Source organism: Athene noctua, chromosome 1 (assembly GCF_965140245.1).
Source record: "Athene noctua chromosome 1, bAthNoc1.hap1.1, whole genome shotgun sequence".
Taxonomy (NCBI): Eukaryota; Metazoa; Chordata; class Aves; order Strigiformes; family Strigidae; genus Athene; species Athene noctua.
In genome coordinates, this window is record NC_134037.1 from 222,169,967 (window position 1) to 222,197,429 (window position 27,463).

The 27,463-nt window shown below is 35.1% G+C and overlaps 1 protein-coding gene across 2 annotated transcripts in view; it reads left to right on the top strand.

Moving 5' to 3' along the window:
- KLHL1 (kelch like family member 1) overlaps positions 1-27,463 on the top strand; it is a 257,373-nt gene that overhangs the window by 129,634 nt on the left and 100,276 nt on the right. For both annotated transcript variants that reach the window (XM_074931125.1, XM_074931133.1), the window contains one exon: positions 15,532-15,744. In XM_074931125.1, the coding sequence (XP_074787226.1) occupies positions 15,532-15,744 (213 nt within the window). The remainder of the gene's footprint in view (positions 1-15,531; positions 15,745-27,463) is intronic.

Sequence of the window (27,463 nt, forward strand, 5' to 3'; positions counted from 1 at the left end):
CAGGGATTATAGAAAAGATAAGATAATTCTCTTCTTGAAGGTGCTCAATGAGAGGACATGAGACAACACTCACAACTTGCAATTTCTAAGTGAAAAAACGTTTATTCACAGCAGTAGCAGTACTCATTGCAGCAGTTTTCTCAGATAGGCTGTGGAATCTCTGTGCTTGGAAATATTCCAAGCTAAACTCAACAAGGCCATGAGCATCCCGACCTGTGTTTGAAATGATTTGAGCAAGAGTTGGATTAGATGACCTCCAGAGGTTTCTTTCTACCTGAATTATTTTATGATGCTGTTTCATCAGTCAACCTGATGCATTCATATAAATTCACCACATTTCATTGCTGTCAAATCAGGAAAAAGATAATATTCAGAAAATAATTAGATGTGATTGTGACATTCCATGATTTTCAGTTTTCAGTAGAATGTATTCCTTCGGTAGTGATTATTTTGCTGTTTATTTAATAAGATTTAATTTAGATCAGATTCAAAGCCCTACCTGGAACGTCTTCAGTATGGGCATCTATATGTGTACATATACATGCACATATACACATGCACTTGTGTATGTATATATAAATTTGTGGTCTTGCTGTCCAAGCTCTGATTACCAAAAAAATAGTTTAATCAATAACATCCGTAATTTTGGACTTGCTATTCATGACATTGAAATGAAAACAATTTCAAAGAAATGCAGTAATTTTTGTAAATTATGACTAAATAGTAGCTGCTAGACAGGTGACTTTGCAAACTAAGCACATTCTGCAGGTGAATTTTTGTTCAGAGAAATAAGAAAGGGAACTTTATTTTTTTTATCTACTGGTTAAAAAGCCAAATCTCTCAATCTCTCAGGAGTGTAACTGCAAACTTTACTGCATTACTATAGTGCATTTCTATCATATAATGGGCAAACTGTAGCATTAATATGTAGTGTAATACACACAAATTAAACTACATAGATGATAACAACTTGTACATATAATTTCTCCACATAAGGGAAGGCTGTCAAAACTGTGGAAATCACTAGCTATTATGAAACATTTACTTCTATTCTGAATTGGACTTCTGACAAGATTGTATCTAAAGCCAATCAATCTTCCATCAGTCTAGTGCTTTTCATAAACTCTAAACGTATTGATTGTTTTGATTCTAAAGGCATGAACCGTGTACTGACACAAAGAGCAAGCACTAAAAACAGTGCTGAACTTCTCTGCTAGACTTCTGAGGATCAGTATTTTGGAGAGTTCCAAACTTTTTTCTTTAAGCCAATTTAATTTATTTGTAAAACCTACTCAGAGTATGAACTCTAATGGCTGTTATTGAGATAGAGTTGTGAAATTCCTAGGGGTGATTAAAACCTTACATTAATTAGCAGTTGATTATAATTTTTAAAAGCTATGATCTAAGTATTCAAAGTACACCTGCTTGTTTTCCTATTTGCTGGGAATCTTAGAAATTTATTGCCATGACTTTCTCATAAAAGTTGGTATCACAATGTGCTTCCACAGAAAGGATTTTGCAAACATGTTTATAAACACTCATGTTTTTCTTACTGACTTCAAACACATCAGCATAGATTAATTAATTCTGTAAAATAAATTCCTGAATTAAAATCCACTTATCTTTTTTTTTTTTTTTCTGGTACTTAAATTGCATTATTAGTTAATGTATTAATTAGGTAGTTAAATTACAATAATGTATGTTAATATAATGTTAGTTCTTAATATTCTTAGTCTGTTATATACATCAGGACCTGCTGAGATGTATTGCAACTGATTTATTTATCACACAATTAGTAAAAACCTATTTTAGCAGTCATTGGTCATATCTGGAATATATTTTGGAAATGCATTACCTAATTCAGTACTTCTTAAACATTTTTGTAAAGTACCTTCTGGAAAAAGTAAATATATGAAAATATACCTGCTTTGATTCTTTTTCAGTCAGGATGTTGCTGGACAATGACGTAGAAATGCAGAATATCTACTGCTGTCCAGTTTTATGTTTAATTAAAATTGAAAAGGGACAAGAGCAGTCAGAGTTTATCATTACCTTCAGCTTTTCAGTAAAATTGAATGTGAGCTGGAAATTTGCTTATCGTAAATAAGGTTGTATTTATTATGTACTATCTTTCTTAGTAAGAAGACAAAAAATTGTGCTTGGGAGAAAGTGACAGATATGAAATAAAAAGGTTTTGTTTTCCTTCTCCTTATATTGTTCTTGCTCCTATTGCTACTCTTACTCTTCATATATATCTTGTGTAAATGAAGCAGGATACAGAAAAAAAACAACATAGGGTATGTTTCAGTGCATGTTTTGCCCAAGCCTGAGCCTTGCGTCCTGGCTCATAGGTATTTTTTTCTTGGTGGTGTTCACAGGATAAATATGTGCAGTCAGTTTGTACTGTGTGTATTTCCTGTGCTGAGACAAATTGGCAAATTTAAGTTAAAATGCAAATACCTCAGTTATTTGGAGGAGGGATTAGTCTGCGATGCAAAGATGGGAAAGCACAGATCTCAAAGCCATATAGCACAAGTGCACCAGATTTAGTTCATTGAATGGAACCAGTTTAGTCCACTTACTACTGTTCTGCACTGTCTGTGCCACTATCTTCTGTCCATACAGAATTAAAGCAGTTAAACCTTTTTTTACCTTTTTTTTTTTTTTTTCTGACTTAAGGCTGGAATGATGATTAGGAACTCCTTCTAAGAAACTATATCCCAAAGAACTAGTGTTAGATAGGATTCTAAATCTGATTAAGATAACTGATTTAAGATTTGAAAATTTTAATATCCCATCAATTATCTTGATTGAATAGTCCAATATATATGAAAAAATGTTGATGTACAGAAGTACGTTTGAAATCAGCTTCAACAGAAGTGCACTGAATTATGTCTTGTTCATGAACACTTAGAATACTTTCTTGGGAACTGATTAAATGGATTAATTCAGAGTGAGGCTTGTATTATGCCCTAAATTTTTTCAGATAGATACCTGAATTATTAAACTCTCTGAAACATAGGCATCAAACTGGTGGTGACACATATTTTGTGAAGATTTTGTTTTGTCTTCCATAGGGGATTTATACTCCTTAATCTCAGTATCTTCACTGCCGAAAGAAGGTGGGATTTAAACAATGTAATTAAATGCTGTGTTTCCTTTTAGGAATTTCAAAGTAGCAGCCTCTTTACTGTACAGGATTTTGGCTTGCTGTTTACTGACTGCCTTTGCTCATGCACTGTTACATAGGGAGCCTGAGCAACCAGTCTGGGTTTTGGATTCTGTTCTTCTTGAAAACGTTAAAAACAAAAATATTGACAGAGAATCTGTAAATCTAAGATAAATAACGATTTAATATGAATGTTCAAGGTAGATAAGGCAAGAGACAGAAATTTAAATTAGTTGTTTACATTCGTATTTGCTACCAAGGGTCTTAGACCATAAATTCAACTTTTTTTTTTTTTCCTTTTAGTATTTAACACAGGATAATTATCTCAGAATTATATGAATGCTGACAGATCACTAAGACCATTTGGTATTGACCCAAGTATTCTAAAGAAAATGTTAGCTGTGATATGTAACGTAATATCTAATTTGTCCTTGGTAGGAGAAAAATGGAAGCTGATAAATGTGACAGCAGTGAGAGAGCAAAGAGAAAAAAACTAAAGTCCCACAAAGGCCAGATAGCTTGATATCTGTATAAATTGGTTAAATCATAATAAAGGACAACAGGCAAAAAGATGGATTAAAAAAATGGAAAAAAGTGAAAGAAATTTTTGTAAGGCAAATCCTATTTCACAAGTCTGTGGGAGTCTGTGCACAAATTTTCTATTATGTACTAACATTTCCAAAATTCCTTTGATAAGTCTGTTATTGGCAACTGTTAAAGAAACACAGCCTTAAAGGCATGAGAGAAAAGGTACTCCTGTGGATTAATATCTGGTTAACAATTAAGAAACAAAGGATCAGAATGAATGTACAGATGTCACTGTGTCAAAAATTACCAATAAGGACCACAAGGCAAATATGTTGTGAATTACTCAAACATTCTCATAAATTGTATGGAAAAAGAGTAAATAATGAAATAAAATGGCTTTGTGGACAGTATAAAATTATTGAGGATAGTAAAAGCCACAAACTGTCTCTAAGAAGTTGCCAAAAGATCTTGTGATGATAAGCATATAATGGCAAATAAAATGAAATATCAATAAGGTAAAAGTAATGCAGGTGGAGGAATAATCTCTATATGTTTAAAGATGGAATCTTATCTAGTTATCTCTTATCACGGAGGGAAAAAAATACAACTTTTATTCATTGAGATCAGTTGTCTGCTTATGGGAATGTTTGCTGAGCACTTAGGGTGATTACAAAAGAAGAGGCATGCTGGGGAGAATTAGGAAGGAAACCGAGGACAAACTGGGAAGCACCAAATCCTACTCCACTCCATGGTTTCTTTGCGCCATTAATACTGCTTGTAGCTCTTGTTATCTATTTTCACAAAAAATATATGTAAACTAAAAAACACTAAAAAAAAAGAATCAGTGATGTTTGCATCTGTGTAGACCTGTGAGTACGTGCTACAGAGTCATCTTAAGTCTGAATCCTCTGCTATCCAGATCAAACATAAATCCTGCAGCTTAGTTTTCCTTTTTATAGGAAGAAGCATGCAAAGTGAGGCTGGTTAGTATTCTCTCTCCTTGGAACAGCTGGAGTAAAGTCATCTTGGAATGGCATTGCCAGGGCACTCTGTTTAGTTGTAGCTAAGGATAATAGTGGAATAATAATGGAAACGTGGGAAAAAACATATCTCTGTAAGAGGGGTGTCTTGGTGGTTGGTGGGGATTTGGGGATTTTTTTTATCAATGGGGAAGATATGACTGCTGAAAATAATAGACACATAAGACACAAATGTCATGGAAAGAGAGAGTGGGATATTATTTCCCTCAATTCAAAAATTGAGCTTCATCAAATCTATTTGAGCAACAGACTTAAAAGCAAACAAGGAAATATTTGCCTTTTACAGGTATGTGCTTAAATTGTGTAGTTGACTGCAAGGGAGACAAAACTTTTAGGGAGACAAAACCTAAATAGATTCAAAGTGATATTAAATAAATTGAAGTCCCCAAAGGTCTTCTGAACATCTCATACAGAAAATCCCTGAAATCACACATTTCCAAAATCAATGATACACAGAGATGTAACATTTACCCTTTTAAACTTCCTTCTAATCATTTTCAAAATTACATCTGGTCACAAATGGACCTTTGCTTTCTCTAAACCCATACAGCTTCTTTATGTTCTATGAGCACTTAAACACTAAGTAACATCTAGGTTCCTAAATTCTGTGCAAGACTGTATCAGCTATCAATAAACTTTTCTGAATAAATACCCTATTTTTTAATGTAATGAATACCTTCTAAAGCATTAGGGTATGAGGAGATCCAATCCTAAAAACTTAGCAAATCTCCATATTTTTTTGAATGCTTTATCTTAATGTTTGTAATTCTGTCCTGCTTTAAAGTCAGCTGTGTTAGGCCACATAATTTTGGGTGTAAATTTCATCTAGTAGCATTCTGTTTATTTTCAGAAGAAATTATCTGTTTATTTGGGTTGATAAATATACCTTCCCTAAAAAAGATAAAAAAAGATTTCCAGACTACTTATCAGTCATGTAAAATCTTCTCATTTCTTTCTTGACTTTTATTTAAGTAAGGAACCACTGGCTTTGTAGTAAATAGCTTCGGAAGTTGAGTTTGGGTGCAGTTAGCTCATATTCTTTTAAAAAGTATAGATGATTTTTTCAGTGGTGGATTTTAAAAAGAGTAAAATGATAATGAATTTTGTGACAATCTGAACACAAACTAATGAGAAAAAAAGCACAAAGCAACTAACAGGGAAACTCAGCTATAAAGTTCTCTTCACCTCCCCCCCACTTCCCAATAAAGAACTGACGCTATGAAATTAGTGCATATTATAGTTAGTTGATAGCGTGAGATTATTTGATGGCAACATGAAGTCTTAGAGTGAAACTTAATGCCTGTTCCTTCAAAATTTGTAATTTCCAAAGCACCAATAAAACAAGAGTAACTGTCAGTTTAATCAATATTATGTGCAGGATGACAAATGTTTTACAATTTCACTTCAGTCTGAAATTTGTCTTTTGGGATTCACAGAGTAGGTTAATATATTTTCAACATTCATTTCACAGGTGTTTTTAAGGGTTCTATTAAAGACAACAACTTAATATGGCAAATTTTCAGCAGCCTTGTATCTTGACAAACCACTTAAGATCTAAATACAGTGGTTATTGTACGTTATAATATATATCATTATTTTGTTGGAAAGCATATGGAAATCACAGTTGCTAATGATCAGACATCTTTGTATGAATTTTCTGAAATACTGTGAAGTACAAAAAGTTTCTGTTATCTAAGGGAGGGGTATGTGTGGCTATTTTAATTAACTTTGTACCATAACACTGTGTCTTTAGAATTAATCTGGATTTAACGTGCTTGAAGGCTGTAAGTACTGTCAGAAAGTAATTACCATATGACTTTCTTCAAGCATGCTTATGGAGTGAAAGTCTTTGGAAGTTCCCTTTACGTAGAGATGTGGTTCTCTCACGGAATCCTTTTTGTGTTCCAATGTTTTTCTCATTTGGAATATATTATCTTGTTTCTTACTAGTTAAGACTCTCAGGAATGCTTCAAATAATAATACTTGATGTTAGTTAAAAGGTAGATTAGAATCCAACAATGAAAAACAGTATGTGAGAGAATGATTCAAGCACATGATTCAGACATTTTCTGAACTTTATATTTTCCATATGATAGGCTATTTGTTTTCTAGAATGCTCTTGGAAGGCAAATACTTCCAACACAGTGATTTGCTACAAATTAATCAGAAATACTAAAGTTTTCATATGTCTGTGCCGTGATTTTTTAAATATTTTGTTTCAGTTAAAGTGACTACTGAATCTGAAATATCAACATAAACTACCATTTTTAAACATTTCACTCGCCAGACAAAACTGTAACTAAAACATTCTCCAGCTACAGAATATATCATGTGACACAGAATACCTATGCTTTGAGATAGCTAATGAAGAGTTAGTAACTGTTGCAAATCTTTGTAGTGTGGAAAGGAAAGTAATAGAACAAGGCATCTTTTCACTATGATCATGCAATTCCCCATGGTTCATTAGATGCATTTTCATTTTAATGGCTACTTATTTTTAATTCAAGTTTGGAGTACAGGAATGTAAGAAAAGATTTCACTCTAATGCTCTGACTGAGGTTTCAATTACCTTTTGGAATATTTTCTTAATCACAGTATTTATTAATCATTTATGAAAGCAGAAGCTTTTTTGATAGACGTGATCTTGCATATGCCTTCAACCTTTGCTTTGTGCTGTATTCCATCACATTTCACTGCCTCAGTAGGGTCAGGATAGGTCAGTGAATGATTATAAGATTACCAGTGAATTTGTAGGTGCTACTACAAGAAACAGTGCTAATCATTCAGTATCTTGTTTTCACTCCTGAACATTACAACATCGTGTTACAGGACACAGTGCTTTGAATGCATTGTAAAAGCAAGTCTACAAGCACTCAACTCCTCTGAGTTATTAAAGACCCAAGAGATTATTTTGAGTTTTTTAAGTTTTGGTGCTAATGGGCTTATTAATCAGACTGAGAAATTAATAATAAGAACTGGTATGTGTGAGTGGTTGACAGATGAGTTCAAATGGGAAATTAGACACACATTTTAATGCTGAGGATGATTGCTTCTGAAAGCTACTGCAAAAGTGGCAAATTACCCATCTCCAGATGTCTTTGAGATGATCCCTTTATAAGAAGCAATCTTCAGTGGATCAGATGTAATTAGGTTCAACAAAAGAGTAACTGGGTTAAAACAAAACTGAAGGATTCCATGGCAGTTCTCTGCTGTATGGGGAAACCACCTCATGTAATCCCTTTAGTAAACTTCACCCTAAATTACTACACTGATTCTAACCGACCTGTTCCCTGTCTATCCACTGACAATCTGTTCTAGAGCTTGATGCTTTATCAGCAATATTTTTTTTTTTTCTGATTTCCAGGTTTCTTTTAAGCATATTCAATTTAGATGAGGTTCCTGTTAGGCTTGTTACTCTCCATTTTACTTGTTTTCCTTTTCTATGACTGTAATCAGAGTAAACAAGACAGGAGCTCCATTAAGACACAAAACTATGTGCTGACCTTGACATAAATGTTACACTTGTGCTTTTCTGCATCCAAACTTGGTTTGCAATGTGGTTCAAAGGCCAGATTACCCAGACTGCCACAAACCTCTAACTGAATACCAGCATCCACCCTAGTTGTGGATTCTGCATAATAAGTGGAATAAACTACAGCAGTGGCTGAAAGAATTATTTTATTAATCTACAGGCCTCAACTCTACCATACACCATGGTCATGCACAGTAAATTACATTAAATGCTGAGACACACTTGTAGTCTTTGCTGAGTCACCCAATGCCTAACAGTGCTGCTTCTGAGACCTCTCTAACACAAATTTTGTCTTTACTTATCTAGTGTAAGATGCCATGAGATGCAATTGCAACTCTTGGCTTCAGTCATGAGTGCTCCAATACAGTGTCCTACCAGGGCTGATTTGATCAATATGAGCTAGTACTTGCTGTACCTGCTGCAGAATGTATGTTCTCATCCTGAGTGAGTTTTAATCTATCCATGGCTAGAGTATTCCAGCAATGGCCAGAATCTGTGGGGAGTGTTGATGGGGCTTTTAGTGGAAGACATCCCTTTTTCCTAAACTCATTATTTTACCCTTGCATTATCCTGCCCTGCATGATGTTGTAAGTGATGGTCCTTATGTCCCCCTATCCTACAAAATGGTTCTGTTCCTCCTCCGTGGGTGTTACTAGTTATGGAGTGGTTTATCTCCTGTGGTTGCTCCAGTGGTTGTGTGAGCGTTTTTCATGAGAGTCTGAGGGAGATTCTCCACTCTTTAGCCTGGAGAAGAGAAAGCTCAGGGGGAATCTTGTCAATGTGTATAAATGCCTGATGGAAGGGACTGAAGGTGAGAGGAGCAGAGTCTTCTCAGTAGTGCCCCGTGATAGGACAAGAGGAAATGGTGACAAATTAAAACACATTAAATTCCATCAGAACACAAGAAAACACTTTTTTACTGTGAGAGTGGTCAAACACTGGAATACACTGTGAATAGAGGTTGTGGAGTGACTTTCTGTGGAGATATTAAAAACCTGACTAGTTACAGTCATGGACAACCTGCTCTATCTGACCCTGCTTGAACGAGGGCATTGGACTAGATGATCTCAAGAGCTGCCTTCCAATCTAAATGATTATGTGAGTCTGTGGCCTACGGATTAGGGAAGCCACTGTGACCAGACTAAATTGTATGATAATGCTGGATTGGGGCAGCAAACTTGTACCAAAGCATAATTACAGGAGCAGGGTATGGAAGAAAAAAAAAGTCATGCTGGGAGAGTAAGACAGTGAGAGTGTCATAATGACTGCTTCCCTGGAGTGTTATAATTTAAGAACAGAAACTTGTTGGTTTGTTATCTAGGTGAGAAGGGTTTCATTCCTGCTGTGCAAACAGGACAATTTAAAAAGTTGGGGCAGGTCATATTTTCCATATTTGAGAAGTGCTGAGGGTACATCTTATAAAAGTAAAAGCAAAACAAGAGTCACCAGATTCAGTACAAGTGTGCGTCCACACTTTACAATAATAAGCACCAATGTGACAGTTTGCACTGTGAATCTATTTTTGCCACTTTTAGCCTTTTCAGTCCAAAATACCAACTATGATTGATCACTCTTGCTCTTGAAACTGTGCTGAGAACTCTTCTAATGACAAATACATCAATCTGATCTAATTCGAGTCATGGAACACAAACATTCCTGGTTTTTAGATCCCCAGACTGTGCTTCCTGGTTCTATTAACTTTATTTTGGGAGGGTAAACTAACATTAAAAAGATTAAAAAAAAAAAAAAAAAAGGGGAAAAATAAAGAAAAAAAAAAAAAAAAAGGAAAGGTGAAGTAATGAATAACAAGAGAACTGGTTTACAGGCTACTGGAGGTCCGTTTTTCCTAGCTACCATGGTAGGAAGAGCATGTTATGCATGCACGGGGGCTTTACCCTCAGGAGATTCAGGGTTTATGGGATTACAGGACCTTCCAGAACAGTTTTGGAAGACCGTTTCAGTCAGGGGGAACAAGATATGTAAAGGTCCTCATCCATTTACTAATTTGTGTCTAGTTTGTGTAGAAGTTTAGGCTTCTTGAATCTTCTTAGATATGACGAAGAATACACGCAGCATGTGTGAGCCAAGATCCTTTAGTAAAGCAAGAAACATTAACCATTCTGACAGTTAAGTAAACATGCAAGACTAAGGCACTCTAGCTTGAAAGTTTTAGCCAGTTTATTGTGAACTGGCATATCAGCAAACATCTGTGACCAACTGGTTATGAACCATATTTAGATTGTGAAATCCCAGAATGCTGCATTATACTGACGATGAATTAGACAATAATATGGCTAATTCTGCAGAGCCATATCCTAAAACCTGAAAGTTTGGAAAATAAATATTTAAAAAGAAGCAAGTAAAAAAGGAAAATACTTAGATTGTGGTAGTCTATCATCTAGAAGTTGCTATTAAAATTTCAGTATGCTATGAGAGCTAGTATCTGTAGTTACAGTCTCTTCTATCCTCACTTTGCTGTCTGTTCCCCAAAAAGCAGCACCTGCTGATCTCTATTTCCACTGACACGGTTCAGAGGAGCATCCACCAACATGATCTCTTCCCAGTAGCTGCCTGCCCTTTGAAGTCCCCAGCCTCTATATCCCTTTCATAATGGTGACACCATTATGAATGGCTGGCATCTGGTAGTGGAAGAAACATGTAACTCTTTGGATTACACAGAGAAAATGGAGCTCACTCTCAGATAAAATCTGGCATTTGTATAGAGAAGCAGACCATAAGCATATTAACAAGTACTGGTCTTTTGTCTAATGGGAGTTCAGGAACTTGTAAAGTCCAATCTCCTTAGGAAAGAAGATACATGATAGGACATTTTTTTTTGCAAAGGGGATTTAGTCTTCTATGATACACAACTGATAGGGAAAACTGGGTGTACAAAACAAGAGGGCTGAATTCAGTGTAGCACAGAGGCAGTAATTCCAGACTGAAATAGTTCGAGACTTGACCAAAATCAAAACTGACTTAAAAGGTCTTTAGCACTTCCAAAAGTACACTGTAGGATTTAATATGGAAATCAGGCACACTGTTTATTAATTTATTTACATGTTCTCATGAAAACTTAGGTTCTAATCTAAAATCAGTATGGTCTTAAAATATTCATTGACAGTAGTCATTTACTATTTAAGTGGTAGTGTACAGATACCTTTTTTTCAGCGTTATTTTATGCCTTTCTCATTTTTGTATTGGAAAGGCCACAGCATCAAAATCCATAAAATGTAAAACTTCTTAAATAAGACCCCTACATCCAAAACCAAAGAACCTGCTAAGCATTTTATTGCCACAGCAACTCTGGTGTAACAGGTTCTATAATATCATTCTCGGAATATGAAGTTCTTTGTCAAAGTATGAAAATACTTCCTAATTTTTATAATACCGAATAAAATATTCTCAGGTTCTTCCATAAAACCAATACATGCTGATTAGTGAATCAATGACATAAACATCAATGAGAACTAGCTTTTGCAAGATAATTTGATTCCATATGGAATAATGATCATTACAAGTCTTCATTTAAAAAAAAAAAAATCAAATTAATTTGTATTGATAACATCATTCTAAGGATATATATAGCAGAACTCATTTTTATTACATTCTGTTTGGTAATAGTTTAATTACATTAGAGCATTTCTGTTCCTATGATGCAGAATCTGTTAGACTCAGATACTCAGGTACTTGCTTATCTACCTTTAAATAGGTATATGTTTTGTTTACATGACTCTAGTATGCTAATACTTAATGGTCATTTGATTCTAATCCTGTGTGCTGCTGAAAAGATTTAAGTGAAACAGCTCCGCCATGGACGTGCTGTTACCCCACAGCAGTGTTTATTGCATGATCATTTTGAGAAAGTGGAAGGGCAACCAAGTAAGACATAGCTTTCTCCAAGTGGCTTCAGAGGCTTTCATACTTTCTACTTTATCTTTTTTTAATTTAAAAGCAAAACTACACTAATCTACTTAATTAAAATGTTACAGTTCTTGCTGAAGGGAAAGGCTAAGTGAATGACCCATGCAGGAGAGGCATTAGTCACATCCCAGCTGATCTTATAAGACTTATGAAACAGTGAAGATGGGATCTATAAAGCTTCTTAAGTAGCAGAGTCAGAAATTACAGGTCCTGAAAACTCATAGACCTGTCACATAACCCTGGATGTGCTTAAATACTGAGTACCCTTATTCTCAAAATTAAGGTTTCTCAGCCCATGAAGACTTAAGCATTCCTGAAAGCACTTCACTAGAGCAGGACTGAGTAGCTCAATTCCTAAATTTCACCTTAATTTCAGGAGAATTACAAATTTATTTCATTTATCCAGAAAATTTTAATCAGAGGATTGCAGACATCTTTCGTATCCTGTTGCCTAAAGTGCAAAAATGAAGATCAATTATATTTTAAAAGAAGGGTAGATAGTTTTCCATGATAAACAGATAATAAATTATTTCTGTTACGATAAAACAGCAAGTCATTGAAATATGTTTTGCTGCTCCAAATGAAATGAATCTCAAGAAATTAAAATGTGATGTTGGAAGTTCTAAACATTCAGTAGTCAATTTAGGAAATGCTGAATAGGAGAGAGTTTTTAGCTCTGAAGATCAAGAATTTGGATTTTATTGCTGTTTTTTATATATAAAATATACATAAATACACTATATAAATGTATATATACAGAAGTTACATAAAGAATTTTTATCAAATAGCATTTTCTAATATACTCGGCCCTAAGTAATTGTAAAACTAGGGTAATTAAGTCCAGATGTTTAGAAGAACAGATTTGAGCTCATATGTTTTATCTGAAAACTTTGTTAAATTCTTCTTTCGGTCAATGGTAAATCAGTAGAGAGGCTGGAATAAGTTCTCCTTAAGCATATATCCAAATGAAAAGACAATTAAAAGTTATAAAAAATCTTAATCAAACCTAAAATTATTACTCTGAATTTAGAGCCCCTGCTCTGAGTGTTATTCAAAATTAATTAAGTTCTGTGAGTTCATAGAATGTATTCCACCATCTCAATGCTTCTCAATAATATTGGGTCTTTGGATTAATATGCTATTGCAAAGTTTGATGTTGGTTCCTATTACAAACTAGAGTTATATTTTTTTCATAATGGGATTTAATGTCAGTTGAATCAGTCTTAATTAAACTTTGGCTTATAAATCATTTTATTGAGAAGTGAGATTAAATTTTTTTAGTTTTATGACTTTTTAATTAAAATTAATTAAGCCAACTTGTGGTTAAGTGCCTGCAAACTAGTTCCCTTACATTTCCAAGCTATTCTATAAAGTTCTAGCCACACAATTTAAACTTTATTCAGAGTCAACAGATTAAAACCTTAGGCCATAAAAATCTAGGTTTTTAGGTACCTATTGACATTTAATCAAGCAATTTAGAAAAAGAACTGAGTCATGTCTTGATCTATTTATCAGTTATGTAAAGATAACAGCATGTTTAATACAGACCAGTCCATATATATACCTTTGATTTTCTGTTGTGTCAGCATGCTGTTTTGGATGTGTATGTAGAGTTTTAAGAAACTGCTCATTGAAAGTTAAGTTTTACATGTAAGAGAATTCACATTCATAAGAATAAGCATCACTTTAAGCTTTAGCTGATTTATTGTATTTGCACATATGTATTTGATGTGAATTGTATTACACATTTCAATGAACTGCTGGCTGTCATAATTTTGTCATGTCTATTATTCATCTCTGCTACGTTATTTAAAATAATATGCAGTTATTTTTAATAGATTCTTCTAAGCAGTAACTTAATAAATATGATGTTGGAGAATTAAAATAATAATTTCTTTGTGTTGCATGGGGCAAGATGAAGACAACATGTGACTTCCTAGAGCTAGAGTATAATTCTGATGTTTTAAGTCTTCCACCATTTCTTTTTTTTGTATTACGTATATTATCTCAGTAAATACTGTGTTACTTCTATTTAAATTCCTGATGCCCAGGAAGTCTTTCCCCTGGCCCAGACCCAAACAAGCAATTATAAACAGCATTAATTTGAATTTTAATATGCTAAAAACTGAATTGAGTGGGTGTAGCAGTGGAATTATCCACTTCCCTCAGTTTTGATGTTCTTACACTTAAGTCCTTGACTGTTTTATTATTCCTTCCTTGCTTCTCATCTTAGTCTCGTGAAGTCTTATCACAGAATCACGGAATCATCTAGGTTGGAAAAGACCTTAAATATCATCTAGTCCAACCATTAACCTTACACCGACTGTTCTCTACACCATATCCCTATCCAAAATATCACTATGAAATACATTATTATATTTTATCTATCAGATATTGTAACTTCTCCCTCAAATAAATTTTACATTTTTGGTTTATGTCAAAAATTAGACTTTTTTTCCAGGAGGAGGCTATTGTGCCTCCAGTGTATACCTACTTCACTTTCTTCTTACAGTTGTCTGTGAATCAAGAATATGAATACACATTTGCAGTTTCTCCAGAGAGATCAAGTAGCCTAAAAAAAAAATACTTGTAGAAAGATACTCTGCAGAACTGTGCTTCTGTTGTGTCCTTAATGTAGGGTAGGTAGTTCAGAGAGCACTTAATTAATTCCTTAGGATTCAGTCATCTAAATTAAATATTTTTGTTTAGTTTATAAGTTTTTATAGTTTCTATTTAGTTTTTTATAATTGTCCCCACATGTATTAAAAATTGTAATACTGTGAGGTTTTAATTGCTGTATACATTTTGCATGTTAGCTGGATGTTAACACTCTATTCTTAACAAGTTCAAGAAGTAATGCTAAGTTCATAGTGTTGATCTTCCTCTCAGCCTTGTCATATATATAGACAGACATCACCAGGATATTGATAATATAACTATATGACCGACAAGTTATTTAAGAAACAGAACAGATGATAGTGAAAAAATACAGTAAAAAGTATGTACATGTAAAGGTTTACAATATATTGAATGTGCTCCTTTACAACTGAGTTTATAAAAATTTCAAGCAATATGCACATCTGCCCTAGCCTTTACTAATTCTGACAATTTTAATTACAATATTACCGTATAATCTTCATATTGTTTTATGAATATATTCATGTATTAATTACAACTATAGCTATTTAATTCTAGTCATCTTTGGTTTGTTTTTCTCTTGAGCTGTAAGAGGGCTGGGTATGGCAGATACTGACTTAATCCTATGGGTTTATTAGCTTTAATAGCCGCTTTTGTTTTTTTCCAGCATTACTGAATCTGAAATACTTTCTTCTTCTCAGGAGAATATAATGGAAGTTATAAGAAATCAAGAATTTTTACTTCTACCAGCTGAAGAACTCCATAAACTTCTTGCTAGTGATGATGTGAATGTTCCTGATGAAGAGACCATTTTCCATGCCTTAATGATGTGGGTGAAGTATGACATGCAGAGGCGATGCAATGACCTGAGTATGCTACTTGCTTATATCAGATTACCACTGCTACCACCTCAGGTATTTTTTAAGTTCTTATTTTATTTCAATAATAACAACAACAACAACAACACTGTTATTGTGATTATAATCTGCAACTGCTGAATACTTCATGTGTTCAAAAGTAAAACTGTTCAGATTTAGAAAAAAATGAATGGCAGCCCTTCGTCCAGAGTGACCCCAATAAATTTAAGGATTCGGTCAACAGATACCCAAGAAGTGCAGAGTTGTGAAACTGGGGAGGAGTAACCTCAGATGTCATAACATGCTAAGAAGGACAGCCAGAATAGTAAATATTCTCCGAAAATAATGCTGGGTATTATGACAGATAGCGGACTGAGTATGAGCCAACAGCATGAATGAGGAAAACTGCTTATTGGTCTACATCAGGAAAAATTCTGTCAGCAGGCCATATAAAGTTGTTATTCCCATAATATGTGGTGCTGCTAAGGCTGTACCTGGAATAGTATTTCCAGTTTTGCCCTCCACAGTTCAAAAAGCATAGGAAGAAACTGGAGAATGTCCAGTGATGGGCTACCAAAATGGTATGTCAGTTGGGAGAGGACAGGCTGAGGGAGTTGGTTTGTTTAGTCTGGTGATGAGGATGCTAAGCAGTGACAGAATTGCAACTTAAGATCTCCTGAAGGGAAGATCATGGAACCAAATTCTTCTTGGGAGCACCACAAAATGTAAGAAGGGGCAAACAACACAAATTGTAGCATGGACAGTTCAGGCTTGACATTGGCAGCGGGGGAAGTCACTTGGAAAGCAGTGAACTACTGCAGCAAGTTTTTTCTGAGGCTAAACAATCTTTATTGAAAGTTTTCTTGAATTAGATAGACAAGATGATCACCAAATTCAGTGTTGGCACTAGCCCTGATCTGAGCAAGAGGTTGAACTAGTTGACCAGTGGAGGTCCTTTGGAGCTCCCTTCCTATGAATGCTTCTATGATTTTGTGTTTCAGGCTTCAGTTTCCTTTTTTTTTTTTTTTTTTTTTTTTTTTCTTTCCAGAAAGGAATAGTAATTTTTCTTCTGTCTAGTACCTCCAGATAATCATTCTCCTTTAGCTGTACTGGGTCTGGCTGGGGTGGAGTTAACTTTCTTCATGGCAGCCTGTAATGGTGCTGAGCACATGTGGCTCAGTGTTGGCAACACACCAACATTTTGGCTATTACTGAGCAGTGATTACGCAGCATCAAGGCTTTCTCTCTTCCCTACCCCACTAACCCTCCAAAAGCTAGTAGGTCAGCCGTGGCAAGAGGTCGAGAGGAGACACAGACAAGACTGCTGACCCGAAGTGACCAAAGGGATATTCCATAGTGTATGACATGGTGCTCAGCAATAAAAATCTTGGGAAAAGGAGGAGAAAGGGGGATGATGATTGTGGTTAATGCCATTTGTCTTCCCAAGCAACTGTTACATGTATGGAGGCACTGTTTACCAGGGTGTGGCTGGACATCTTCCTGACAATGGGAAGTAATGAATCAGTTCCTCTTGTTGCTTTGCTTGTGTGCAGAAGTTTTGTTTTCCCTATTAAGCTCTCTTTACCTTGATCCCGGAGTCTTCTCACTTTCCTTTTATTTTCTCTCCATCCCACAGAAGAGGGGAGTGAGTGAGAGAGTGTTTGGCTGCTGTCCAGGGTCAACCCATCACAGCCATTTTTGACACCCCACATTGGGCACGAAAAGGACTGCTTATGGGGAATTTCACAACACTGAGAATTAGGCAGCGATGAGTAAGGTCAGAACCAGCTGCCATGTTAGTCTTGGTTTTTGATGGTGACTTTTAGATCATTTCATAATTGTTATAGCAATAATATCAGATCATATCAATGATTACAGGAGTTATTTCTACATAGGAAGACAGAGACAATGTTCTCACATATCTAAATCTCTTTGTGTTCATTTAAGCATACTTACTGTTACTTAGAAATAAAACCCTGAGCTGAGGGCCCAAGGAATGAACAAAGGAGTCACTGATACATTGAGCTATTTCTTCTCTGTATGCGTTTGTAAAATTTATTTCCTTCAGACCATGAAAGAAAAAAAAGGCAAAAATAATATGACAATGGCAAATACTTTTGGTTGTGAATCCTAGTTGTTATTCTGGATATTAATCTTACAGAATTACTTGCTTGTACAAAATTGAGAAAAAAATAGCAAGATCAAATCTGCTTAAAATCAAGTGAAAATACTGGAATCCTCAAATGACATCCTGAGGTTCCTTCATATTGGGTATATGAAACTGCAAAATAAAAACAGAGAGAGACATCAGACACCAGATCTCCACATTGCCAAGCTGCGTGTTGTAGCTCTTTATCCATAGTGTTAAAGGCAATTTCCTGTATAGTTGAGTAGCTACATCCACACTCCACAGTACCTGGTTCTGGGTTTCCTCTGGTGTCTCTGTGGCCCTAACCCCTAATGGTTAATGCCCCAAGAGCACCGAAGTCCCTCATTTATGCAAATTAATTGTGTCCACTTTGTTATACATCATCCTCATGAGAATATCCTGGATGCCTTCAGTTATCTGAAGTACCACTATATCCCATGTTTAGCAAATTAATTAAATCCTAGATTTCCACTGCCCATGCTAGATGAGCATCAGAGATGTAAACAGGTATCATTGGTATCTAACATCATTGACACCCAGCTATAAACTCCTAAAAGAGTTGTGTTAACCTCAAACTTAATTTCATTGTGTATCTTCTAGAAAATTTCTCATAAAACTTCTTTCTTCAGATTCAAGCTCAAATTTTAGAGAGAACACTTGGGTAGAGTATATGAATAAAAATAATAACAGTTTCAAAACTGTAAAGAGTTTCAAAAATGGGTTTAGACTGATATATTTCTGGGAATTCTCTGTGGTTTTTATTCAATTTAATCTGAAAAGTAAGCCTTATCTACTGGTGCTTCTCTATAATTGAGTACTACATCATATAAATATTTGATAAAATGCCAATAATGTTCTTCAAAATTGTTTCCAAATAAAAATTAAGATATAACAAAGTTTCAGCAGAAAATTATTGAGAGCTGGAGGTGAAAATTTACTTTTTATTATCAAAAGGTGAATTTTTTCATGCTATGGTTTATACTGAAGTATGAATCAGAAAAAACACTGTCATTTTCATTGCACTGAAAATTAACTGAAGAGCTCTCTGGAGAGAAGCCAGGTCAAAATTAAAAGCTAATCATTGGACCTTTGAGGAAAAAAAGGGTTTGGTTCCTTATTTTTAAATTCACTAAAAAAGATTAAATCATAGACTGCAATTATTAACAGATTGGAAAGATTGTACTGAGATCCTCTTAAAATGAAGTCTTAAATTTGTAGCCTGAGATTTTATGATACCTCATTTAACTTTCAAGGTGCGGTAATTATGTTGGCAATGTAGTCAGATTTGAGTAATAGGATATCAAACAATGTAATTCAAAATTCAATAGAAGAATTTTGGAGAAGCCAATCAGTATTAACATATTAAAAGGAAAGTATGAAACTGAAATAATAGAACCTGCAATGTTGCCATAGAACTTTAATTTTACTCCTTCAATTTGCCCGAAACCATCTGCTCAACTAAACTTGTTTGTATTTCTTCATTCAAGTCTTCCTTAAAGATTGGTGGCTTGACCAATGTAAGAAACTATTTCATGTTATGATAGGTAAAATTTAGTTACTTCGTTTCACTAGGCATTCCAAATATTTTGTGTTGCTCTGTACAGAAAATGTGTATTAATTTCTGTCCATTTTCACTCTTAAAGGATTCAGGGAGAGTAAAAATTTGGTGGGATCCTTAAAACTTTTTAATGCGAAGTATTTTAGATTATGTACTTTAATTGTGCATTTACAAGTTTATAATAAATATTTTTCTGTGTTTTTCAATAGCATTCTTCACTAAGAGTAAGTTAACAAACAAGTTAAACAATATCATTAAGCTGACATTTTGTCGGTTGTTCAAAAACTCTACAGAAGTTACTTTTTGTAGCTAAAAGGTACCACGGTTGCCCTCAATTTTTAGCAGTATTTTTAAATAAAATTTAAGTAAAACTATTTTAATATTTTTAAAAGTCAGACAAAATTAGTACATGTAAAAAAGCAAAATCACTGCAGATGGTTTGTGGATATGTTCTTTTCGACAGCTCTCTCAGCCTTTCCTCATAGGAGAGATGCTCCAGTCCCTTCATCAGCGTCGTGATCCTTCCCTGAATTCTCTGCAGTATGGCTATGTCTCTCTTGTACTGAGAAAGCTAGAACTGGACACAGCACTGCAGATTTGGCCTCACCAGTGCTGAGTAGAGGGAAAGGATCACTTCCCTTGACCTACTGACAGTACTTTGTCTAATGCAGCCCAGAACACTGTTAGCCTTCTTTGGAGCAAGAGCACACTGCTGGCTCCTCTTTTGCCATGCTGCTTTCCAGCATGTATTGGTGCATGGATATATGTACACATAGACATGCACATGCACATACATATATACATTTATTTAATTCTTTTATAGTAGAATGTTCTTGTGAACCTTTTAGTTAAAGGTAATAATTTATACTTGTGGAAAGATATACTCATTAAGGTCTGGCTAGAATAGCTAAAGGTATTCTCACCTAGTTCCCTGATGACTATCCTGACCCATCATCTAAAGTTTACCTTCCCTGTGACACATGATATAGTGATTACCATCCCCACAGCTCAGGAAGCAAAACAGTTGATCTGAATCTTCGCTAATTCTATATAGGCAAAAGCCTAGCCTTGTCTGCGGTTGAAGCTAAATCATTAACTTCTGGCCCTGAAGACAAACAGCATAGAAGAGTTTATATTTATGTCACTGAATTCTCCTTACCTTTCCTTCCTCTTTCCCAAAACACAGTGTTTTTTTCTCTATGCTTGTATCTCCTGTTCCCTGACTCAAGCTGTACCTGGAAACATTCAGCGCAATTCATCAGCATGTTTGAGCCTCTGCTTAGCCCTATTTTGTTTAGTAGTGACGTAATCACATTTAGTAAGATGAAAAGCTTGTTTGCTGATTGTACCCAGTGTAGCGTTAAAGCTGAGGCTACAACATGAGCCAAGAATGTATGCGTCTTCTATTGGGCAAAGCATTATTTTTATGGTGTTTCTTAAGAGTGAGAAGATGATGATAACAGTTGAGCTGCTGAAGGAATTTACAAGCAAGAGTTAGGAGTTAGCACATGATACTGAGTGCCTAGAATAGCATGAGTAGTAACGAATGAGGATGTTAAGCTTGAATGTTTCCCAGCAAAGACCTGCATGATAAAAAGAGCATAAATATTTACTGGCAGAAATGGTTAACTTAAAGATAGCTTGTATTCCACTAGTGTGCTGTTTATAATGGATGGTTTTTGCAACTGTAGTAGTAGATCATTGGTTAACTACAAAAGCTAAAAAATAGCGTAGGGTAAAGCATAGGTATTATTGCCTTTCGTCAAAACTTTTAATAATACCATTTTCAAAGGCTTGCAGATCATATCAGGATAATGCATAGTCTTTGAGTATTAAATGCACTGTGGCTCAGATTCAGTGAAAATAATATAGGCATCTAAATTACGTTTCTTGCCCAGGGGCAGAAACAATCCAGTCCTTAGAAAGTGAAGTACTTAAATACCTTGTAAGTCCCTGGAGAGAAAGGAACGGATCCACCTGGGTTCTGTTCTTATTTATAACGAGATGTTGTAGGGAATCTGTAGTAAATGCTAATACTCTAAATCTCCTCCGAATGCACACACTGCATCTGACCATGTGTGATTTTAAAAGTGTATATGAATTTGCATATAATAATCTAGTAGAAATGCTTTAAATCCTATCCTGGATAACTGACTTTGTGGGGCAAAGTTGTAAATTCCTTCAACAGCTCAGCTGGCATTTGGCAAAGAGGTATTTTTCTGTACTGCTAAGAAACAAAATTAACCAGGCAGTAGTCAGACTGAGGTTCATCGAGTTCTGACCTTTTCAATATATATTGAGCTAGCTGAAACAACTGAAGGATCCTTTTATCACTCTGTGTCAGTCAATCTCTAACTCTCTGCTGCAGAGCGATACGATTGATAATATGAAGTGATAACCTTTTTCAGTTCTCTAGCCATCTCTAACATAACTAAAGAAGTGCAGCTGACACGAATTCACACCTGACTAGAGCTTTAGGTTTTTTAGAGTGGTTGTCATCTTCTGATATGGGGTAAATGCCAAGTATGAGTGTATATTCAATCATCCTCTATAACACTTTGTGAATTCTTTCAATCATTTCTAAATTAATTGGATGCCATGAGATAATAACTTGCATCTGACTGGATATTAGGAAGTATTTCTTTACAGAACGGGTTGTTAGGCACTGGAATGGGCTGCCCAGGGCAGTGGTGGAGTCCCCATCCCTGGAGGTGTTCAAGGGTCGGGTTGACATAGCGCTGAGGGATATGGTGTAGTTGGGAACTGTCAGTGTTAGGTTAATGGTTGGACTGGATGATCTTCAAGGTCCTTTCCAACCTTGATGAATCTGTGATACTGTTAGAGGACTGAAGATAACAGTTTCTTATTCACCTGCCTGTGTAGGCTTCTCCACATCAATTAGATTCCTGACCTTCCACTGTAGGCAGTGAAGGTCTAATGCAGTTCCCAGCACAGAGGAACAAACCTATGGGCTGATTTGAGAGGTGCCATAGATTATTATGCTGCCTGGCTCCCAGAGATTTTCCGCAAGTGTTCCCTTATAAATCTAGTGCCATATTTACCAGCTCTGTGTGGATTCTTAGACATCATGTTTTCAAATGGTGCTAAATGCTTGGGTTTATGCAAGTGAATTAATCACCGATCTGAATGTCAACCTCGATCAGAATAATAAATTCTGGAATGTGAAGAAGTTTGACAACAATTCTAATTAATAATTTTTAATGTAATTTTTATTTTAACTTCAAGTAAATAAAAATAACTTAATTACATTAAGAATTAATAACTTTTCAGTCCATAAAAAAGGAGGTTTCAGGAAAGCTTCTAGGATGATATCCATATTCCTTTATTAGCTTATTAATGTAGGAGAAATTTGTGCCTGAAATTTCACTTGCCTTTGAAACAACAATTAGCTAATTAGAGTCAGTACAGGCAGAATATGCTGTCATTTCTCTACTTTTTTTATATAGATCATACAGTAAATCTAACTTTTTTCTTTTTTTGTAATAACTTCTCTGACTGTGGACATGTCTTGTCAGCTGATATTTTATTGAAGAAAAATGTCATAGTTCAATGCAGTGTGCAGACATGATCCAAAGGGATCTTATTTTGTCTTATAGCTAAATTTGGAATTGTCCAAAAGTCCTGTCAATATCGCTGGCATTTCTTGTGTAGCTAAGTGACAGTGTGAAAATTTGTAAACAGTGAAAATTATAACCATTCAACACAGTTATGTGTGACATTCATTTCCAAATATGGTTTTCTATCAGTAAAGTTTAGTAAATATTGGTAAAGTATCATCAGTGCTTTGAAGCTGTCGTGAAATGCTGTTCAGATAAAAAGTTGTGGCAACATAATGCTATAATACTATTACTTTATCCTATACACAGGCAACTTATGTGACTTCTTATTCAGTGTCTCATATACTGACCTTATGGCTTACTACTAAATATCTTAGGGTAAATTTATTTAGTGGAAGAGTGGATCTTCGCTGGGTAAATCACCTTTGCACATGGTCATTAAATTATTGGGGAATGAATATGACTAGAAAATAAAAACTTTGCCTCTCTTTTTGTTTAATTCTGCATTGCTAAAGGTTAAGAACAATGTTTTTAGAATAAAAAATATTCTACTTCTGTTGCTCAATCTATGCAGTTATTTGTGAAACCTTTTTTTCTCATGAATGTCCCCATTAGAATGTATAGTGTCCATGTGAAAACACATCTTTATTGATATGTAGATTATATTAACTGTCCAAGATAATTATAACTTCTAGTCATATAAATAAGAATATATCTTTCCTTGATCTTCAAAACAGCACCATTTTCAGTGCACAGTTAAATGTGTAATACCGTTTTATTTGCATAAAATGATGTCTTTAGTTTTGAGAAGGCTTGTTTTGCTTCTTGTTACAAGGACATATTATTTACAGTCATTATTTGGTACCTTTCTATCTTCTTCTGTCTTAGTGACTGTCAGATTGTAGATTATATCAGATTGTTGCATAAATTGCTCAGTGTGTGTGCCTATTCAGTCATCCTCTTTGGCAACATATTTTTAAAGTTGTTTCAAGAAATTTTAACTGATTAGGATGTCAGGATATTATAACTCACATCTGAAAATCCTGTATATTCAACAAAACTATTAAAAATAAATGCAATGGGATTGGATCAAATAACAGTGGTGTACCTCATGTAATTTTCCAGTTCAAACTCTGTCTACAGTGATTTTTTAATCATAGAGATAAACATCATAATAACTTGCATGGATCTCAGCAATGAAAATTTGCATAAATTTCAGCATCTGCTTGATATGCTGAGACTTGCCAACATGCTTAACACCCAGCTGTTCATAGCAGTTTTAATGAAAATGGATAGGTACTAAGCACTATTAAAAGTCTGCCAGTGTAGTTTATGTTCCTAAGAAGAGTGCAAGTTGCTAACCACTTTTAGATACTGATTTTGAATACTTTCTCACATACCTGTTTCCCTTAGACCTGTCCTGGCTATGTTTTAATCTACAAGCATGACAATTACCATTAGATTCAAACTACACTGTATATAATGTATATGTTACATATAGTTGTCATACATATAACTGTTGTTTCATTCTCCAGTAATGTACTTTGCTCTTGAGTGGCAATAATAGCAAAAATCCAGTGCTACTGGATTTTGAAATGATTTTGTGGAATTTATCATGTAGTAGTGGGCTCTATTTTGATTAATGAGGCCAACAATGAAATTGGAGAGAGATGTTTTGTCATAAGATAAAAACAAACTTCCTGCAGACTTAACAGTTCTGTTGTGATCTACAGGGTAGCAAGACCTTTCAGTGTGGGCCACAAAAACCCCCAAACCAGAAAGACATTAAAATCTGTCAGTGGATAAGTTTCATCCTGCCTGCTCAGGAGCTATTTAGTAACTATCTGGAGAACAGCTGTACAGTCCCTGGAAAACACAGCTTAAATTGCACACTTAATTACCTTGAAACCTTGACTGTCTGTGTCACACTCAGATATCTAAGTTTACATTGTTATAACGTATAACACTTCCATATCTATTTAATGAAAACTGTTCTTACGCTCTACTTATCACAGAATCACAGAATGGTTGAGGTAGGAATGGGCCTCTGGAGGTCATCTGATCCAACCCCTGTGCTCAAGCAGGGCCATCTAGAGCCAGTTGCCCAGGACCACGTCCAGACAGCTTCTGAATATCTCCAAGTAGGGAGAGTCCGCAACATCCCTGGGCAACCTGTGCCAGTGTTCAGTGACTCTCACAGTAAAAAAAAATGTTTCCTGATGTTTAGGTGGAACCCCGTTATTTCAGTTTGTGCCCATTGCCTCTGATCCTGTCACTGGGCACCACTGAGAAGAGCCAGATTGATAAGAACCCTCTCTTCTCTATGCTGAACTGTCCCAGCTCTCTCAGCTTTTCCTCGTAAGAACAAGATGCTTGACTTAGTGTTCACCAGGATGCCAGGTCATTTTCTGCCAAGTCGATTTCCAGCTGGGTGGCCCTCAGCATATACTGATGTTTGAGGTTGTTCCTCCCTAGCTGCAGGACTTTGCAGTTGTCCTTGTTGAACTTCATGAGGTTCCTGTCAGCCCCTTTCTCCAGCCTGTTAAGGTTCTTCTGGATAGCAGAACAACCCTCTCATCACTGTCAGCCACTTCTCCCAGTTTGGTGTCATCAGCAAATTTATTGAGGGTATACTCTGCCCCATTATCCAGATCAGTAAAGATTTCTGTAATTTAGTGTAGAAGTATCTAAGCTAGCTTTAGAGTAACCAGCTTATCAGGACAGTAACAGTGTGAGAGTTAACCCTAACAAAGATTAAACTATCCTTCTATATGGCAAGTTTTTCAGCTAGTTGTTGGTGTTCCATAGATCATGCCTCCAGAGGTCATGCAAACGTAACTCGTTGAAAGTAGCAAGGGCAAAGATCAATCACTACTCTCAGCAAGTGTTAGCAACAGGCATTTTTAAAAGCAGAAATCATTATTGCTCTTGACATCACTTGAAATATGTGCCTTTTCACTAAAGAAGGAAGGAAAAGGGATTACAAATGCTTAGACTGGTACAATGGAGTATTTTGAATGGTCTTCCTGGAAAAATGGTAATGAGACATCTAAGAGATAGGTTGGACTTCCCTTTCCTAATGTTACGTCCCTATTTTTGCAGTGTAGTGCTGTTTTACTGCATCCTTCGTTCTCCCTTAAACTGATTATGCATTATAGAAAAACACATAATCAGAAACCTTTTCTTCTCTAGTTCTAGTTGAGCCATCAACATTTCAGACACTACGTATGTACTAGAAGAATTCTTCATATTAGACATTTGTAATATTTATCCTTGAAATATACTACATGGAAAAGGTGTTTAAATAGACAGTTGTCTTTCTGTGTGAGGTTTTCTTATCCATCCATTTTGCCTGTTTCTAAGACATGGAGATTGTATTTGAAACAGGAGAACGTTATTTAGGGAAAAGATGCTTCTTTTGTATTCCATTTGTTTGTACTTACTCTCTTATAGGAGTTTTATGAAAATTACACATATTTTGGTAGACTAGAGTTAACTACAGTTAACACGTAACTACAGTTAAAAATAAAATAAACCCAGTAATTTTCAAATGTAGGCTGTTACCTGTTATTGACTGAATAACATCTGTGTAACATTTGTTGGCATCTCTCATTCTTTTACCTAATCTACTATATGATTTATCACTTCCAGAAGGAAAAAAAAAAAAAAAAAAAATTGAATCAGAAGAGCTTCAAATAAAAACATCTGCCTTTGAACCAAAGGAGACCAGACAATAACAATATTTTGTAATAGCACAGTCTTTTATTGCTTCTAGTGTTGGGGCATTGTTTTTTCTTTCTTTAACGTGATTTTTTTTTTGTTCGTATTCCTTATGAGTGCAATTTCACCTCTAGAACTTTTCTTATTTATTATGTAGTATTTTAACATTATTTCAAAGTATGAATGAGTCTCATGATATTATTTTTTTCCTCGATTAGAGAAGAAACAAGGTACTGTAAAAGGGTTTCATCTAACCTAAATTTAGATATCTAGAAAGTAAATATCTAACGTAAGTATTTACTTTGAGAAGGGACTTACCTTGAAATAAAGACTTTTTCTCCATTTACTGGAGAGTGAGCCTAGTGTGATAAGGTTAAATGTAGAGCACCTCATCAATTTTTTTAAGTGTGTAGAAAGCTTGCATCAGATTTTGCACCCCTTATTTCAGCCATCATGTAAAATACATAGATTGAGAAAATCTTTATGAAAAGATATCACTAGAGGGAGAATCTGGGTGTGTGTGTGTGTGTGTGTGTGTAAAAAAAATTACTGTTTTTCCAAACAGAATAACATATGAATCAGTAACACATTAGGGTGATAATTGGTCAGATCAGTACCAGTTTCAAAGATAGACCCAGTAGTACTAGTAGTCCAGCAGAGGTCAGTATGTGTGCCAGAAAAGTGTGGGCATATTTACAAATAAAGTTAAAATTAAAGTTTGAACACTGTGATAGAAGATAACAAGGGACCACTTATAGAAAATAATATTGA